Source organism: Microchirus variegatus (assembly GCF_963457635.1).
Source record: "Microchirus variegatus genome assembly, chromosome: 1".
Classification (NCBI taxonomy): Eukaryota; Metazoa; Chordata; class Actinopteri; order Pleuronectiformes; family Soleidae; genus Microchirus; species Microchirus variegatus.
In genome coordinates this window covers 39,744,490-39,761,676 of record NC_139802.1, presented here as the reverse complement: position 1 = coordinate 39,761,676, position 17,187 = coordinate 39,744,490, and the positions used below count along the sequence as shown (strand labels likewise).

Genomic DNA, 17,187 nt, shown 5'->3' with positions numbered 1-17,187 from the left:
GGGCCCCTTTAGGGAGGTTTCCTACTGAGATGTCATTGCAAATCGGCCATTGTTTTTTAAGGAGGACACGGGGAGGCGGCTGGTCACTGCACATTTAAGTAAAAACAGCCCTCAGGCTCCGAGTGTCTGGGGCCCCCCTATTGGCTCGGGGGCCCCAAGCAGTTGCCTCCCTTGCCTGTTCACAAGCTGCGCCTCTGGGTGTAAGGAGGAAGTGTGAAGACGGACAGGATGGAGGCGGGAGTCACAAGACAGTGTGTGCATTTCTTTAATTATCAAGGTATGCATGTACACCAGTTTATATATATACATAAACATTGTGTTTCTTTAAGTTGTTGGTGTTTTATTTTTGTCACAGTGCTCCTGTAACAATGAAATGTGCAGCGATATACGAAATTACAAAAAAAAAAAAAAAAAATTCAATTACTCTTCCAACATTTTTAAGACACTGTGGTGCAAAGGCATCATGCAGCAGTTAGTGTTTATCAAAAGCCCATTGTTTAGATGCCACTGGTTTGGTGTTCCACAGGACACAGATTGGGGTTCTTAGTACACTGACAGCACGTGATTCATTACCCTTCACACCTTCACCACCTCAGACTCTCATTCGTAAATTCACAGTGGCATCGTTTTTTTTTGTTTTTTTTTCGCCGGTGGGTGACAAACCGATCAAGGCCAGCGGTTCCTGCTTACGCTTTACTCTTTGCCTTCTTCTGCAGCCGGGTCCGTGTGGGCTCGGTGAGGACTAAAGGTTCCTGGATGACCATGGCCGGGTATTTCCTCCCCAGCAGCTCCACCTCCACCTTCTGGCCCACGGAACACAGCTCCGGGGGCAGGTACGCAAACGCCAGGCTCTGCTGGCTGCTGTAGCTGTAGGCTCCGGACGTCGTGTTGCCGACCACCTGGTGACGAAAACGTCACGGACGAGCAACTGAGTTACAGTAGCCTTGAAATAACGCACAACAGCAGTGACGTGGTGAATGAAATTGATGCTAACCTTGCCGTTGAGCCACACAGTTTCATTGCCCTCTGGATCAATGTTATCCGTGTCTACTGTGATGTAGGACAGCTTCCTCTTCAGGCCTTTGGCTTTAATCTCCTGAAGCGCCGCTTTGCCGATGAAGTCAGCAGGCTGGACGCAATCACACAAACAATAATAAAACACACAGCATTGTAGTTACAGATATATCACTGAGTATTTTCCCTGCTAGTTTTTACACAAAATCCCTTTAAGTGCCGTCTAAAGGAAGCAATTTAGAGTCAATCCCAGCTGACATAGGGCAAAAGGTGGGGTACGCACAGAGGCGATTCTAGAGTCTATAGGGGCCCGAGGCAAAACATTCCCAGGGGGCCCTTCACCATTATGTTACAAATAATCTGACACCAAAGAAAAATGTATGACTTCAAAATATTTTTTTTTTTCAAAATAGAAGAAATAACTTAAATTATTAATTATTATAAATGAAATTAAAAAGGATGTGAAAATATAAGTGTAAAGAATAAAATACTGTAAATAGCCTTTAAAAAAAAAAAACTATATAAACTTAGTAGAAAAAATAATAAAGAAGAGTAAAGAACCGACATTATAAAACAATATAAATATATAGAACAAATACTGTAAATAACTGAAAAAACATATAAACTAAGTAAAAAAAGTACACTGCAAATAATCCTCTTCATTTCACACAGGTTAAAGTGAGGTGGGGTGGGGCCCCTTTAGGGAGGTTTCCTACTGAGATGTCATTGCAAATTGCCCATTGTTTTTTTAAGGGGGACACGGGGGACGCGGCTGGTCACTGCATATTTCAGTAAAAACAGCCCTCAGGCTCCAAGTGTCGGGGGGGCCCCTATTGGCTCGGGGCCCCAAGCAGTTGCTTGCCTTGCCTGTTCACAAGCTGCGCCTCTGGGTATGCACCAGTGTGCGACATACCCATTAATAATTGGGGGGGGGGTCCCATCTCCCATTTGTTGCCCAGCGCAATACTGTTTCACCAGGTGCCACGCTGCAGTATTTTCCGTAACACTGGTGCATTCAAGGTGTTTTTGTAGCATAGGAATTTACATACACGCCGCGCCGTGCGGCGCATTAATCATTTTTCTTCGATTTTATAATCTTCTTATGATCGTGAGGAGCCTAAATCAAAATCATGAATAAAATTCAATTTATCGTCCAGCCCTAGTTTAGACCCCCCTCAAATGTTGCATTTGAGGCTTTCAAGGGTTCTCGAGTGTTAATCAGAAGGGGTCTGACCCCCCCCCCCCCCCCCGACCCCCCTGTATTTCGCACAGTGGTATGCACACTTGACAGGTCGCCCGTCCATCAGAGGGCAAACGTATAGGGATGAGCAACCATTTACTCTTACACCTACAGTCAATTTAAAGGGTTTTTGGACTGTTGGAGAAAACTCCGATTGGTTTACCTTGTTTAGTTTGATGAAATAATCCAGCCCGGCCTCCAGAGGATTGGTGTCACAATTCATCTGGAAAGATCAACAAGTGAGCAACAAGTTTCCACCTTGCAGAGAGAAGTGTGTGTGTGTGTGTACTTGTATTAATATCCTTGCGAGGTCCAAGAAAACGTATCTTTGCGAGGAACGTTTGGAGCTTGTGGGACATTTTACCTGGGTTCTACTACTTTAAATGGAACCTTTTTTCAGGGTTAGGATCTGGTTTTAAGGGCTAGCTGTCGATTAAGGTTAAAGTCAGGACACGCATGACGCGTCCTCACTAAGCTATCAAAAAACAAGTTGGTATGTGCGTGTTTGTGTGTGTGTGCGCTTACCTCAGCTCCCCAGCCTCTAAAGCCTTTCTCCAATCTGAGGGAGGCCATGGCATAGGTGCCAAAATTATCAATGCCTTCGTCTTTTCCCGCTTCCATCATGGCCTCGTATACAGCCGCCATGTTCTTCTGGTCAATGTACATTTCCCAGCCGAGCTCACCTATACAAGCACACGGCAAAACACACACAATCATACGGTATACTATGAATGCAGTGACATCCATCCCATCCATAGAGGTCCATACAGTTGGTGACTAGTGTGTTCAATCTGGAGTCAAACGTAGTTTAAAAACATTCTCAAGGTCAAGTGACGCATTTCCTCAGAAAACCACGCCCAATATGGCTTTAAGATCAACGGAACTGAATCACGATGTGATGACGCTGCTGTTCGAGGAACGACCGTTTCTAGAATGCTGCGAGTTGTTTTATGCAGCACTTATTACCGGTGTAGGAAATCCGGATGGCACGGAGTGGAACGCCAGCGACCTTGATGGACTTGCAGTGGAGGAATTTGAATCCGGCGTCGCTCATGTCCTCATCCGTCAGTTTCTGAAGGACTTTGCGCGAGTTTGGTCCCGCAATTCCCAGCACGCCGATGTCCTCCGTCACGTTGCTGATGTCGACGTCGTATCCGCCGTTTGCGGCCTCCGCCTCGATCCACCTGGAGTTATGAAACACATGTGACAAAGACATTTTAATATTACAGAATTTTAGCATTTCCTCCTTTCTTAAAGGTGCATTATGTAATAAATCTAAAGCAACTGGCCATAAAATCCTCCTAAAGCCAAAATATTCATATTTTTCATGTCATTGTTCATGTTTTGAAATCATGTTTTGGCGTCATGTGGCGCCACCCACCGCCGTCTACCAATCATTGCAGTCGGTAGAGTCTCAGCTGCCGAGCAACCCTGGGTTGCCAGTTACGTCCGAGCTACAATGGCCGAGAATGCGAAACCTAAAAGGGCTCGGTATTTTTGAATTTAAGTGTAGTAACCATTTTTGGCCACATTCTTACATATGGTGCCTTTAACTTCTTGTATGTAATTTCTCTACGAAACAGATGGTTTTTTTTGCCAAAGAGTTGGTCCCCCTCGAGTCCCCTGATTTAAAAGTATAGTTTGGTGATTGGTACACTCCCATGAACTCACCATGTGCAGTCTAACCCTGTCACCACTAGAGGTCAGTAGATAACATGAAAACTTCCTCATTCGCCCTGAGCTGCGGTTTAAAGCCTTGGTTAGAGTGAAGGAATGGAGATGAATGGTTTAATCTTCTGCCTTCCGATTGGAGCAAACGGAGAGGCGTTGTGTCAACAGCTGCTCAGAGGTTTTAGGTTTCTGCAGCAACTTATTCAGCACAGCAAGACTCTGGGTCTGGATGTGTGTGCTGAAGACACGACAATATATTCCACGTGCAAGGAAACTGAATAGTGGATATACTTGGCTTGGCATATGACAACAGATATAAGAAATGTTTGCAGTATAGATTTGGACAATTGTTTGTGTAAACCCGAGGAAACGAAGCCCTAAATTTTAGCTCAATGGCTCTTAGACGCTTTCTTTAGTAGCTGTTCTCTAACCGTGTCCGTTTCCTGTTTGGTGAAGAGAACAGTCGGTTCCCGACCACCACCACCGCCGCCAAATTAAAAACAGTAAAGTCCAGCCAAATGTGCGACTGTGAATGGTTTGACGCATTTCACCTGAGGTCGTGTAGCTCTGACCCCGAGCCAGTGATGAGCAGGAACTCTCCTGGCGTCAGCTGGGTGATGGTGACCTCGGCAAAAACCCTCCCAGTGGGCGTCAGCATGTGGCTGATGTTAGTCAGGCCCACCTAAAAACATGGATGAACATGAAATGATGGATGAAAACATGGATGTCTAACAATCAGCAGCGGTGTGCATGAGCAGGTGATAAGGTGGTAAAAAAGGCAAAAGATTTTGTGGGTCCAGGGCAAGCGGGACTAAAAACTGACTCGTACCAAAAATCCCCCTGTTGATCGTAATTCATTTTTTTGGTAATACTGAACTAAATCAATCACAATTCAAGTTAGGTGAAATATGGGCCTACAGCACATGACCTCTCCATCAGTACAGCATGACTGGTGGTAGCTTTTGAAGCACTTTTATGTAAAACTATTGAGATTGAGACACTTTTTGGGCATGCCAATGTCTTTGTAATGACAAATTACGTTGAACTGGTACAACAGTTCAATGAACGCCCCTGGTGAACCGAACAGATCAGTGCTGTGTCAGCTTTTTGCTCAGTCGCAGACTGTCTGACAGGTGTCGGGCATAGGTCGACCATCTGCCAGAAAGTGACAGACGGGACCATGTGCAGCCTCTTAAGGTTGTAGTGTACAGTTTATGTCCAGTCTCCAGCTGGATCAAACCCGTCATAACTCGATCACACATTTAGCGATACGCCCCTGGTGACATTGCATTGCTGCGATTGGACGCAATGAATACATTTGTCCAGAAATGTTCACTGTACAAATCAAATCAATTAAAAATTCAACTCATTACTAGAACTAGTTCAATTTAATCTGTACGAACTGAATCGTTGATTTAGCTTTTTTTAAACGCACAAGGACACATCCTGCATCCCGAAGCCGTTGACCTCTAACCCCAACATTCACTGCACTTCAGCACATAGGATTTCTACCTTGGGCATGTTGTTAGCGAAGAGGCGGTCCAGCAGCTTGAGCGAGTCCTTCCCCTTCACGATGAACTTGCCAAAAGGAGTCAGGTCGATCACGCCCACCTTCTCCGTGATCAGCTTGCACTCTCTGCCGACCGGTTCGAACCAGTTTGTGCGACGGAAACTGGGCCTAGGGACAAGCACAGTGTGTGGATTGCGTCAGGTCTGAATGCCAAGGCTCAAACGAGAAGTGTCTGAAGTGATGACGATTATGAGGTTTCCTTGAACGCATCTTGAAGCTCCTCCTCTGAGCAAAGCATATATAAACATAATGGATTTTACCAGAGTCGCTGAATGTATCTCGTTAGCTGCTCAAACGGTAAAGATGGAGATTTTGTTGACATATTCTGGGGATGGAGGTAATGGAGGAAGAAAGTTATTAGTTATTATTAATTAGCTATTTTGTTGGGAAACTGAGCAGCTGCTGTGTGCTATAATAACAATAATAGTAATCTTACAACCTGGTCCTATTCCTGGAAATTAGGGTTAGGTTTAGGGAGCTCAAATAAGTCCTTCAGAATGTGTGTCGGTATGTTTTCTAAGTTCTGGATACTACAACTTAAATATAACTAAGGCAGTTGTTGATTAATGTAATACATTTTCGAAGGTATTTGATCGTCACGGAGAAGCAAAGTCTTGGACACATTTAACGTTTTCCCTGGCACTGGCGTAACATCCACAGTTACTACAACGAATCACTAAAAGGAACATGGATGTTTGCGTTAATGTCATGACGATCCGATCAATAATGCTGAAAAAAAAAAATCTCACGCAGTTTTTAACAAGGCCCATTTATACTCTATTATCGTCTGCAGACGTTACAAAATACTTCCTCTTGGGGGTAGTGCCGAGTGCCAAGTTGCAGACATCAACAAACATGGTGACCGTTGAAGAAGTTATTTTATTGTGCTTGATCTGAAATGGACTGAAAGCGGATTTTGTGGTGGTGGAGTGAAAGTAAGTCATCCCATTAATGGGTAATATTATTCGGGGTTTCCATAATATTACAACTTCCTTTCTGGAAAGCCTCTTGATTTACGTTGTTGGTTCGGAGTGTTATTTACACATCCAAATGGTGCAGTGTGAAGTAAGAGACGACTGTTTGTTGTGAGGGAGCTCTATGTGAGAACGTGTTCTTGCTCTTCTGCGTACGTTATGTTTTCCCGTGGAACACTGCGTCTTTAAACGTTTACTGTGGCATTTATGTTTATTTCTATGTTATATGCATGCATTTAGAGTTCCTGCTGTTGATCTCTGCCACAGACTACTGTTGCTTCGTCCTTTATGCATCTGTATGCAGGAGCCACCACTGCATTATCCCTCTTCTCATAGCAGCGAAGGGAAAAAAAAAAACAGGAAGGAGGATGCGGTGTGGATCTAGAGCAGGAATCTGAGCGATCTGGCTGGAGGACAGCAACGGCAATTAAAGTCAAAGCAGTTGCATAACAAAAGAAAAAACCTCTTGTTGGCTGTATAGGTCTGAAAAGAGACTCGTGATGAGGCCTTACTTGTATCCAGTGTCATCTCCAGCTTTGTAGAACCAGTGTGGTTGTTCCCAGCCAGCATGAAAGCCCATGGAGCCTTTGCCTTTCAGTAGCTCATAAACGCCACTTGTTCGGCTGGTTGGCCGGCCGGCGAAACGCTCCTCTTTGGGGTAACCGACTGCGGGGGCAGCACAGAGTTAAGTAGTGTTTTAAAAAGAAAAATGTAACAGAACCCACATTGACCTTACCCACGTTGTTGAAGCCATAGGATTCTCGGGCTTTGGCACACATGAAAGGCACATCCGCCCATTTGCCATAGCGGTTGGGGTCGCACTCGATCAGGTCGTAGGGAGGCTCTCCATTCCTAATCCAGTCACTTAGGAATTTGCCAATACCACCAGCATGGATAACTCCGTACCTGAACACATAAGGGACAAGATTTTAATGTAACCCAGTTTGCAATTTCCTTTGGTTGACGTTAGGGACAAGTGTTGTTGATTTGAACTTTGGTTCTCAATAAAATGTACAGGTGAGAATGTGTGAGGAGACTTCACCAATGGACTCATGCGCACTTTTGGTTTGGCCAAAACGGGTGAACATCGCTTATGTTCATGTTTGTTGAACAGGGAGTTTAATAACACTGAGTTTACGTTAATATTCTGTACAAATACTGACGAACAGTGACGTTTGTGGACTTTGGTCCCCACTTAAGTGACCAAAGTCCACACCTTCAGCTCCTCCAGTCGACACACCCCTGATGTTTTAGATCAGAGAACATTGGTTAGCAACGCATCTTGGTTCCCCATTAAGAAACCTGGAAGAAACCACCAAACACATTTGGTGCGCACCAAATCCTGAAGGTGTGAAAGCACCCTTAGTGGTGCACCACCGTAGTCCCCTGAGAGAGAGAGGTCCTTGTTTGTTGCACTCTGCACTGTCACCATTAGGGCCGGGTCATACTTACTGCATTCCACATCCACGAATAGCTGCTTCACATTTCTGCATTCTTGTACATGCCCGTAGTTCTGGTCATACTAGAACGAGGGCCCATGTCAATGAAGCATTAAAGGTTCCATATTATATCCTATTTCTCCAAGTTAATGATCAGCCAAAGAGGCTACTGGGAGCTAACAGCAGTTAGCATTTGGAAAAGTGATCATTCGCAGGCTCTAGCAGGCACATTGCCGTCATATATAACATGTATCCACTGGACAGATAAACACTCTGAGGCTGGATGTTTGTGTAGGACTCTGTGCTGCACTGTGGAGCCAAGAATAGACTTCTGGTTTTAGGATACCGCTTTTTTACAGACAAAGCGGATCTCTGCGAGACAACAATTCCAGGAATTTTGCGCATCGTGACGTCCCAGTCCCAGGAGGACCACAAAAACATGAGTGCCTCATCTTTTTTCACACTTTGCCGGCTGAGAGGACGTCCAGAGTCCCAAATATAAGGATTTAAATAGTTAAAAAGTTGATTGTGCACAATATGGGACCTTTAAAAATTCCACACATACCCAAAGCCAATAGCATTCCAGTAGTTGCGAACTCCCTGTTGTGGTCCCACCATGGGCAGCAGGTCAGGGGTGTATGTGATTGGTCCGGACACGATGTTGATAATGTCCGCTTTCTTCAGCACAGGGACCATGTCCATGGCCATCTCCACGTGCTCCATTATCCTGTCGAGGTCCGACTCAAACAGCTCTTTACCAAAACCTGCACACAGTGGAAGGATACACGACACGTAAAAACCACAGGTATTGAAGAACAGAACGGAAAAGAGCGGACACGGCTTCATCCAGACCTGGAGGAACACCATCTCTGACCCAGGAGTCCTGCAGCACCATCTTCTCCATCTGCTCATACGGGCCAAACAGCAGACCATCTCTCTCCTGCCGCAAGTAGTAAGATCCCTCCAGGTCTCTGATGACGGCCAGTTCCTTTTTCAGAGCCTTCACCTCTGGAACAGTTGCCGTCACTACGTACTGGTGATGCACAGGGATGGTCGGGTGTTCGTACCCAATCATCTGACCCACTTCCCTGGCCCAGAACCCTGAAAAACAAACAGAAGCGGGATCAACTATGGTGGTACTCGGTGTGGTGGGCATGTCCATGCTTATGCTAAGTTAACAACCTTATCACTCCATGCTTTATATTTGGAAAAAACAGCAACAGGAACTTGCTTTAGGAGCTTTTAGCTCAGTCTATGAAGTAGCAGACATATCTGCATTAGTGGTTACCAGCAGAGTTTTGCATCTACTTGTAACTTTGAGCAAGTTTTCATGGTTACCATCTTCTACGATGTCTCTTTTGACAAAAACAATGGCGAAACCACCAACTGGAGTGTTGGGCTACAGGGAGCATACGCAGGGACTGGATGTGTGCGCAGATTTACTGTAAACTAGACAAGACATAATGTACCAACAGATTAGAAATAAGTACACATTCAGACTACTAGCAACAAGATATACAGAAATCCAGACAGATGGACAAACTCTCACAGACAGAAAAATGTAGCAATAATATTGTTGTTATCAGCCACAGGAAAAGACTTTGAAGGGCGGTGACCACAAGAATTCTCCCCATTACCATCTTTGCGTTTCAAGCGTGGTACAAAAGTAAAGGGCAAAAGGGCAGGTAAACTGCAACCAAATGTTCAGCAGTTCAGTCAAAGCAGCTTCAGCTGCTGTGCCGAGTCGCCCCAAAGCACATTTTATTTGCTTGTGACCAAACAGGATATTATTCAGGTGCATTAGCATAAGACAGTATCTTGCCGTAAGGGTTTGGCTTTAAGAAACGGTAAAGCCTTTCACACGCAGTCGCAAAATGAGGCCGAAATAAAAGTCAGCTGACAGAAATATTGACAAGAATAACATTAGGATTCCATCTTTCTTTTAGTGCTGTTTGGGTCTCTACTTTGTTCAGCAAGTTCTGTGTCTAAAAGCAAAGCTTTCAACTGCCATTTTAATTCTGTTTTTCAACATTTCAAAATTAGGTCATTCTTATCTTTTCATGCCTTACTCAACAAGATGAGGACGAATTCAGAATCCAGATGATGGCAAATGCAACTTTATGGATTCTAACAGTCATTAAACAGCAGTACCAACCAACTAACCAGTCAACAAAATATAAAGAAAATACATCTACAGCTAACAGGAGGCTGGCTCCAGCATATATTTGACCTCATGATCCCCAACAGACCTGAATGCAGACGGAGATCCTCTACCCAGTCATTACTGACCTCTATTTTAGGCCACATTCTCTTTGCACTGTACATGCTGCTCCATTGTTTTACAGATGATAACCTGCTCTAATGGCCCATGGTTTTGTTTTCTTCTTCTAGCTACATCTCTTGGCAAAGATAAAACCCTACCTCCCCAACAAAGTCTTTGATAGAGTTACTCATGTTTTTAACTACACTCTTAGAAATAAAAGTGCCAAGTAGAACCATATGAGGTTCTTCGGCTTGTCCTCATAGACGAAACCATTTTTGGCTCCCTTTTGTAGGGTTCCAAAAATGGAGCCAAGTAGCCTTTTAAAACCCTTCATTCAGGAAAGGGGTTTTAAAGGGTTCTCTGGATCAAAATGGTTCTTACTGGGACCATTAGTGTTACCAAGAACCCTTGACAAACCCTTTCTTTCGGGTTTTGGAACCCTTATTTCTAAGTGTACATAACCGGACAACTGTAATTCTCCATTCGTCTTCATCATCTGCAGCTCGTGCAAAATGCAGCAGCTCATCTTCTGCCCTCCCTCCCTCCCCACTGCCTTCCTGTCCAGGTCAGGATTTAAGGTTTTAAATGGGCTGGCCTCGATTTATTTGTGTGATTTGATACATCTCCAGACTCCTGATAGAGTTAAAAAGATCCTCCAACCATTCGCTCCTGGATGTCCCTACAACAAGATGCAAATCCAGCGGTGATTGAGCCTTTTTCAGTGTCTGGAATAGTCTACCTCAGTGATCACCAATAAGGTGCCTGCACAGTTTTAATGGCTGACAAAGATTTGACCTGACTGAGACATGGATGTGTATGCAATTGAATGCATAATATTCATTAGTTAATTGGTAAATTGCATAAAATGTAAATATGGTAGGCCTCCGTATTATTCTCAACCCTTCAGGTCGCGCTCGGTCTCCAAAAAGGTTGATGACCCCTGGTCTACCTTCTCATGCAAGTACAGCCCAGACTCTGTAGAGACTTTTTAAGTCCCTCCGGAAAACACACCTCTTTTGCTGGACATCTGGACAACAGACCTCACTATTGTAATGTTTTTTGTTTTGGTTTTTTTATTGGCTTCCCAAAGAAAACCACTGACAGACCATGATCAGCCCATCCAAACCTCTGCAGCTCGTTTATTAACCAGAACCAGGAAGAGCGAGCACGAGTCCAGTTTTGACCGCCCTACACTGGCTCCCTGTGAACATTTGAGTTGACTTTAAGCTCCTCCTCCTTGTATACGAAGCACTTCATGGGCTAGGATCAAAGCTACATTGCTAACTCCCTTGTTAGCCATGTATATATCCATCCATTATCTACCGATTTATCCTCCACCGGGGAGGGTCGCGTTGGGTGTCTCAGCCGACATAGGGCGATAGGCGGGGTACACTCTGGAGAGTTCGCCAGTCCATCGCAGGGCCACATACAAACAAACATATATATATACACACTATATAGCAAATGACAAATATAGCATAAACTGTTTTGCATACTAATATCCACAATGCAAACAGTGTTCTGAATCTATAAGTAGGACATGGCCCAGAACGCAACAAAAATCAATATAGGCTTGTGTCAATTTAGCTCCTGTGACCAGAGTCACCTGGACCATGAGGACCTGTTAATCAATACTGCTTATCTTCATCTGTGTGTTGCAAGAGCAACGTGTCTACATAACAAGTGTTCCACGAAAAACAACCTCCATACAAAGTTTTAAATCTTGCTGATATTGATAGTGATCGTATGCATTGTATTAAAAATAAAAACCCTTACATCCATTTATATCCAGGCCGTGTAATATAAGCTCCACACGTGAACTTTATCCCACAGTGAAGGACGGGGTGGGGATGCGTAAACACCACGTTGAGGAGCACATGTTTACAGCTGCCTGCACACTGGGGCCATTCACTCGCTTGTACAGGAATAGTGCACAGAGTCAACAAGTGCAGTAGAAATTAAAGAAACTCTGAATTCCTGCTGCTTCTCAAACTGCGGTACGTGTTCCGCCAGTGGTACACGGGCTTCCTCTGTTGGTACTTGGTACTCAACTGTATATACAAGGGTACACAGACTCCGTCCGACACAGTCACTGCACTCAAATACAGCAGCAAGGTTTATGCTCGTGATCAGCAGTGCTTTTCCCTAAATACACCAGACTCCTCTGTTAAATATTGAGATTTTTTTCTGGTATTTTTTGGAGAATTATCCACATTTTAAGAATAGTTAAATCTACAGTCTACAGTTCAGCGTGTCGGACGTCTCTTCCTGTGATGGCACTCGCCAGAGCAGGTACTGATAAAAAGGTACTATGCTATTTAACTGTGCCGTCCTGAGGTGAGTATGGCTTGTGGAAACACGCCATTAGATGAAACCTAGAGTGTTTTTGCAAAATAAATCTAAAAATGTGACCGTCGGAAGGAGTGAATGTGTTGCTGCCTAAAGATTGGATGAAATTTACAGGGTTGGACAACTTGGATTGGCCGTCAGGCGCAAGTGAGAGCCCCCCCGCCACACCGTAACTGACTTCAACCAGAGAACAGAATGTGCAGATTCAGGGAGAAAAAACGTGGAGCAGCGACATATGAATGAGCCGTTTGATAGACTGGTGTTTTAATGATGCCGTTTTTACAGTCGGGTGCGACGCGACATTTGCACTGCAGACACCATCGAAGCACTGCTTTTTGCACAAAATGCAGGTTTATGGACGAAATAACTTGTGGATAAACGTTGTGCATGTACGTGTTGCTGTTTTTTGTTACTGCAGAATGAGATTTTTAGGAGCTGGTTCAGCGCCACAGAGGCCACAAAGGACAAACTTGATGTCTTTTGAGTTTTGGTGCCAACTGAAGTCTACACAGATTCTCCAGCACTCTTGGAAGTGAAGTTTTACACACTGCAACAGAGATAAAGCCATTTGAAACCCACTATCTGTCACTACTACTATTACTACATATACACCAGGAGACACTGACAGGCAGATTGTGGTCAAACTGTCATCCTATGATGATCTGGACATGACAAATATGTATTATTGCATTATACTTTCTTTGATTTAAGGAAGAAAGACAGTACAAATACTTATACACATACATTATGATGTTCTGGGCCTGAGGAAACACCTCTGCCATCATAAACGTATAATACTGACAACTATTACTACCATAACTGTACTGTACATATATCTATAGGCCTATGTGCAGACTGCTTTTTCATATACTGCACAAATGCTTATATAATTACAAATTTTATTTTCAAATGTTTGTTTTTATCTTCACTTAATTTGCTTTAATTTAAAACTACTGGGCAATAAAAACTGATTCAGATTGCGATTACCGTTGGCAGAAGACATTGATCCCTGGAACTTTGGCGGAACTATTGTTGTTGCCTAACGGCACTTCATGGATTCTATTGAATTAGCAGATTATGTTATTTTATATCACACTTAAAAGTATATTTTATATGATGTGTTATGTTTGTGTATGCTGTATGCTTGAGTGGTTGTCCCTGAGCCCTAACCTACAGTACATGTACGGATGACAATTCACAATCATATGTCTTGGTACATCATTCGCCATTGCACCTGTAAATCAAGACAATTAGGCGTTATACAATATCTTCTACAGTGGGTGTGTGGGGTCCGGGGGTGCAGAGACTAAAGCAAACACTTGAACCTCGCCAGACAAAAGAGCAACAGCAGCAGCAAGTGTCAACAAATTCCCCCCAGAACTGGTCTGACCCGGTTCAAGCGAGCAGTGGTCAGTGTGGGCAAAGGTCTGCTGCTGTTGTATAACAGCAAGATAAGGTGTTTTATAGAGCAGTGACTTTGGGATGTTCAGGTCAGACGAGTGACTCGTGTCTGTGGACCAGAATGATCACATGAAGATCAAACCCCTCTTAGATCCAAATAATCCATCAGAGCTCATCGAATATCCATAAAACCGTTTCATTTCTGTTTAAACTGGCACTAAATAAGTATGTTTTGTATGTGTGCATGCTAGCAACGAGTTTCACAAACAAAGCCAGTGGCTGACGGTCACAAAACAGCTAGCTAAGCTAATGCTAATCGAAAATGAAAACATTCGCGTTGTGCCTAATGAGTTTGCACACTGTTTGTATTATGTTAGCCCTATGCTAATGCTAATCGTAGCCTCGCTAGCTTACCTTTGGAAACGGGTTCGCCAAGTTAGCCGCAAAGTAGTAGCATGCTAATGCAAAAATAAATGTGTGCTCGCGTATTGGTGAACGGACACCCCTGCTCCAGACAGCGCAGCTGCTGCTGATGAGCCGCTGGCTGCCTGGTGTAGCGTGATAAATCAGTGAAAATTAAAATTCCTCCAACAAATGTGAAAATCAAGGATGCACACCATCGGGCCATGCTCAACCCATATCCAAAGTCTTCGGGCCATCTGAGTAACAGTCAGCGAGATATGCCCGTCACAGACACAACTTGCTTTATAGATAGATGGTGGCCTTCAACGTACGTGCTAGGGGTGGGAATCACAAGTTACCTCAAGATACGTGGTCCACAACACCGATAATATCACCATACAAAGATTCTGTGATAATCATCATCTTCAATCATCAAGACAATCAAATAGCCATACATCGCGATATCTGTCCAACTGAAGAAAACGAATCGTCCCCAAAAAGTTAAAAATACAGGATTTCTCGACTTATTCACCACAAAGAGAACAAAGTGCATAAAGTCTATGTGCTGAATGTGGATGGAACATCTCTTAACGTAGCTTTCTACACCATTTTCTACACGCTGTAAACTCGTTTGTTCTTCAGCCAGGTAAAATACGCCCCAAGTTTCCCTGCCACCTCAAGGAAGCATGAAGTAGCTACGCCCAGCGAGCGAAACTGGCAGGGACTTCGTTAATTTGTTAATTCAAATATCGAGTATCGACCCCTAACACGTACACACCCAAAAACGACAAACGCACCGTCATCAGATTTGCCCGATGAAGTACAAACCTGCAGAGTTGACAATCCGATTGGCGCGGATCGTTCCATGAGGAGTCTCGACGTCCCACTTGCCATCGGCGGTCGGTTTGAGGGCAGTGACGGGGGCAGGGTTGTAGATCAGTGCGCCGTACATACGAGCCCCGGCAGCCAGCGCCATGGTCAGAGAGTACGGGTCGATGTGGCCGTCTTCTGGTGTGTGCAGACCGGCCAGCACCTGGAATTATACAGAACACTGCACATCAGCGAGAGGGTACAAGTTATACGAAATCAACCCACTCATCGTTTCCTGATTGTCAATAATATCAGGAACCAGGAACATCTGTCCGTCTGTGTGTTATTCGCATATCTTTCGAACCAATGGTCCGATTGATTTCAAACTCGACAGGTGTCTTGCTACGGGTAGTGGCGTTGTTTGGATAAGTTATGCAAAAGATATTGTTAAAAGAACCAAACCAACAATATAATAAAAACAAACCCAAAAACAGATTTTGCACGGGCACTGCACTAGTTCTGAGTGGTTTACAGCAGAGGTCCCCAACCACCGGGCCACAACCTCTACCGGTCCATCGGTCATTTGGTAGTGGGCCCACAGAAAGACAGAATAAAAGAAAAATATTTTATTAATTATCAGGGTCTGAAAGGCAGCCTACAAGCTAGCAAAATTTAGCTTCTTTGGAATGGGAAAAAGGCCCAAGAGGAGACGGAAGAAGAAGAGCCGTCGACTTCCAAAAAAACCGACCAGATTTGCAGAGTCCGTTTCAACATTATATCCAACTTCTGCAGCCAATCCGTTGTTAATTCATAAGACGCACGGCGATTCATACACACCTTGTCTACGTTGACCAGAGGGAAAAGCTCTTGGACCCTTTCAGGTCCAATCATGGACTGCGGCGTCACGTGCCAGTGCGTGCGGGTCATCTGGTATTTCATCTCATCCACGCGAGCCGGCGTCGAAGCGATACGGACACTGCCCGGCTGGTGAAAGCCCACCGCCTGCAGAGAATCGAGAAAAAACGTGACATTATAACGTTAGCGCGCCGCGCGCGTCAGAGTCGAGGCGAGGCGAGACGAGCGGGCGAAAGCATCTCACCTGTCCGGTTTCAGCCTCCAAACTCTCGTACAGCTTAATGCTGTCATAGTGGACTTTCTTGAGGTTGATGCCAGGATGGTAGTATGTTGTCAAACCAGCCTGAAACACAGAAAAAACACTTACGCTTCACCATGATGACGATTGCTTATTCACACATAAAGAAAGTGCAGAGCAACATTAGTTTCAGTTTGGAATACTCAATTCTATCTAAGTTATTTTGTATTAAATCAACCACAGCAACGAATGATAATTAGAAAAGCACTGGGAGAGCGCAGGCCTCCGCCAAGTCAGCTCTTGTATATTTTACAGATTTTTACAGATTTTGCTCAAAATATTTGTGACATTACATCTTATATTGTCCTTCCTACATAGCCCACATTGTCCCTTTTTTTTTCACCGACGATTGAAGGAAACATTATCTGGGTCTTTGCTGATGAACTCTCCAGTTGTCTCCTCCAATCGTGATATTATTCCTAAATGATACACTTTTAACATTAGCAGCTTTCTGACGGATGTCCTGATATTTTCTGGAAATTGCTCAGAGTTTCCATCGAACAGAATTGTGTTTAAAAAAAAAAAGTGACCAAAAAGTGTACTCGAGTACAAAATTCACATATCTACATGTACTTTACTTTGTTATTTATATTTCTAGCAACTTTGACTTCTACTCCACTTCGTCCAACTATCTTTGTTACTCGTTACTACCAATTAAAATCAGAAGAAGAAGAGTTGGTAATGATCTGAACTATTCTAGTCTTGATGAACTGCTTTACGCTACAGTTTTCACCCATTCACAAGCTGTTACGTGGAGTCCTGTAGACCAACGGAACCAGGAAGTACACTTTTTGATACTCAAGTACAGCAAATGTGTTATATTTTAGACTTTGGTAGAAGTTTAAAGGTGCATTATGTAATAAATCTAAAGCAACTGGCCATAAAATCCTCCTAATATGTC

At 44.0% G+C, this 17,187-nt stretch overlaps 1 protein-coding gene across 1 annotated transcript in view; it reads right to left on the bottom strand.

The window, feature by feature from the left end:
* Positions 1–345: 345 nt before the first annotated feature.
* dmgdh (dimethylglycine dehydrogenase) overlaps positions 346–17,187 on the bottom strand; it is a 25,701-nt gene continuing 8,859 nt past the window's right edge. The window contains exons 3-16 of the mRNA XM_083900886.1: positions 16,233–16,331; positions 15,971–16,135; positions 15,152–15,356; positions 8,761–9,009; positions 8,474–8,672; positions 7,206–7,375; positions 6,982–7,135; positions 5,438–5,603; positions 4,477–4,607; positions 3,221–3,438; positions 2,780–2,937; positions 2,418–2,477; positions 995–1,129; positions 346–899 (exon numbers count right to left, since the gene is read on the bottom strand). Of these exons, the coding sequence (XP_083757012.1) occupies positions 687–899; positions 995–1,129; positions 2,418–2,477; positions 2,780–2,937; positions 3,221–3,438; positions 4,477–4,607; positions 5,438–5,603; positions 6,982–7,135; positions 7,206–7,375; positions 8,474–8,672; positions 8,761–9,009; positions 15,152–15,356; positions 15,971–16,135; positions 16,233–16,331 (2,322 nt within the window). The 3' untranslated portion in view covers positions 346–686. The remainder of the gene's footprint in view (positions 900–994; positions 1,130–2,417; positions 2,478–2,779; positions 2,938–3,220; positions 3,439–4,476; positions 4,608–5,437; positions 5,604–6,981; positions 7,136–7,205; positions 7,376–8,473; positions 8,673–8,760; positions 9,010–15,151; positions 15,357–15,970; positions 16,136–16,232; positions 16,332–17,187) is intronic.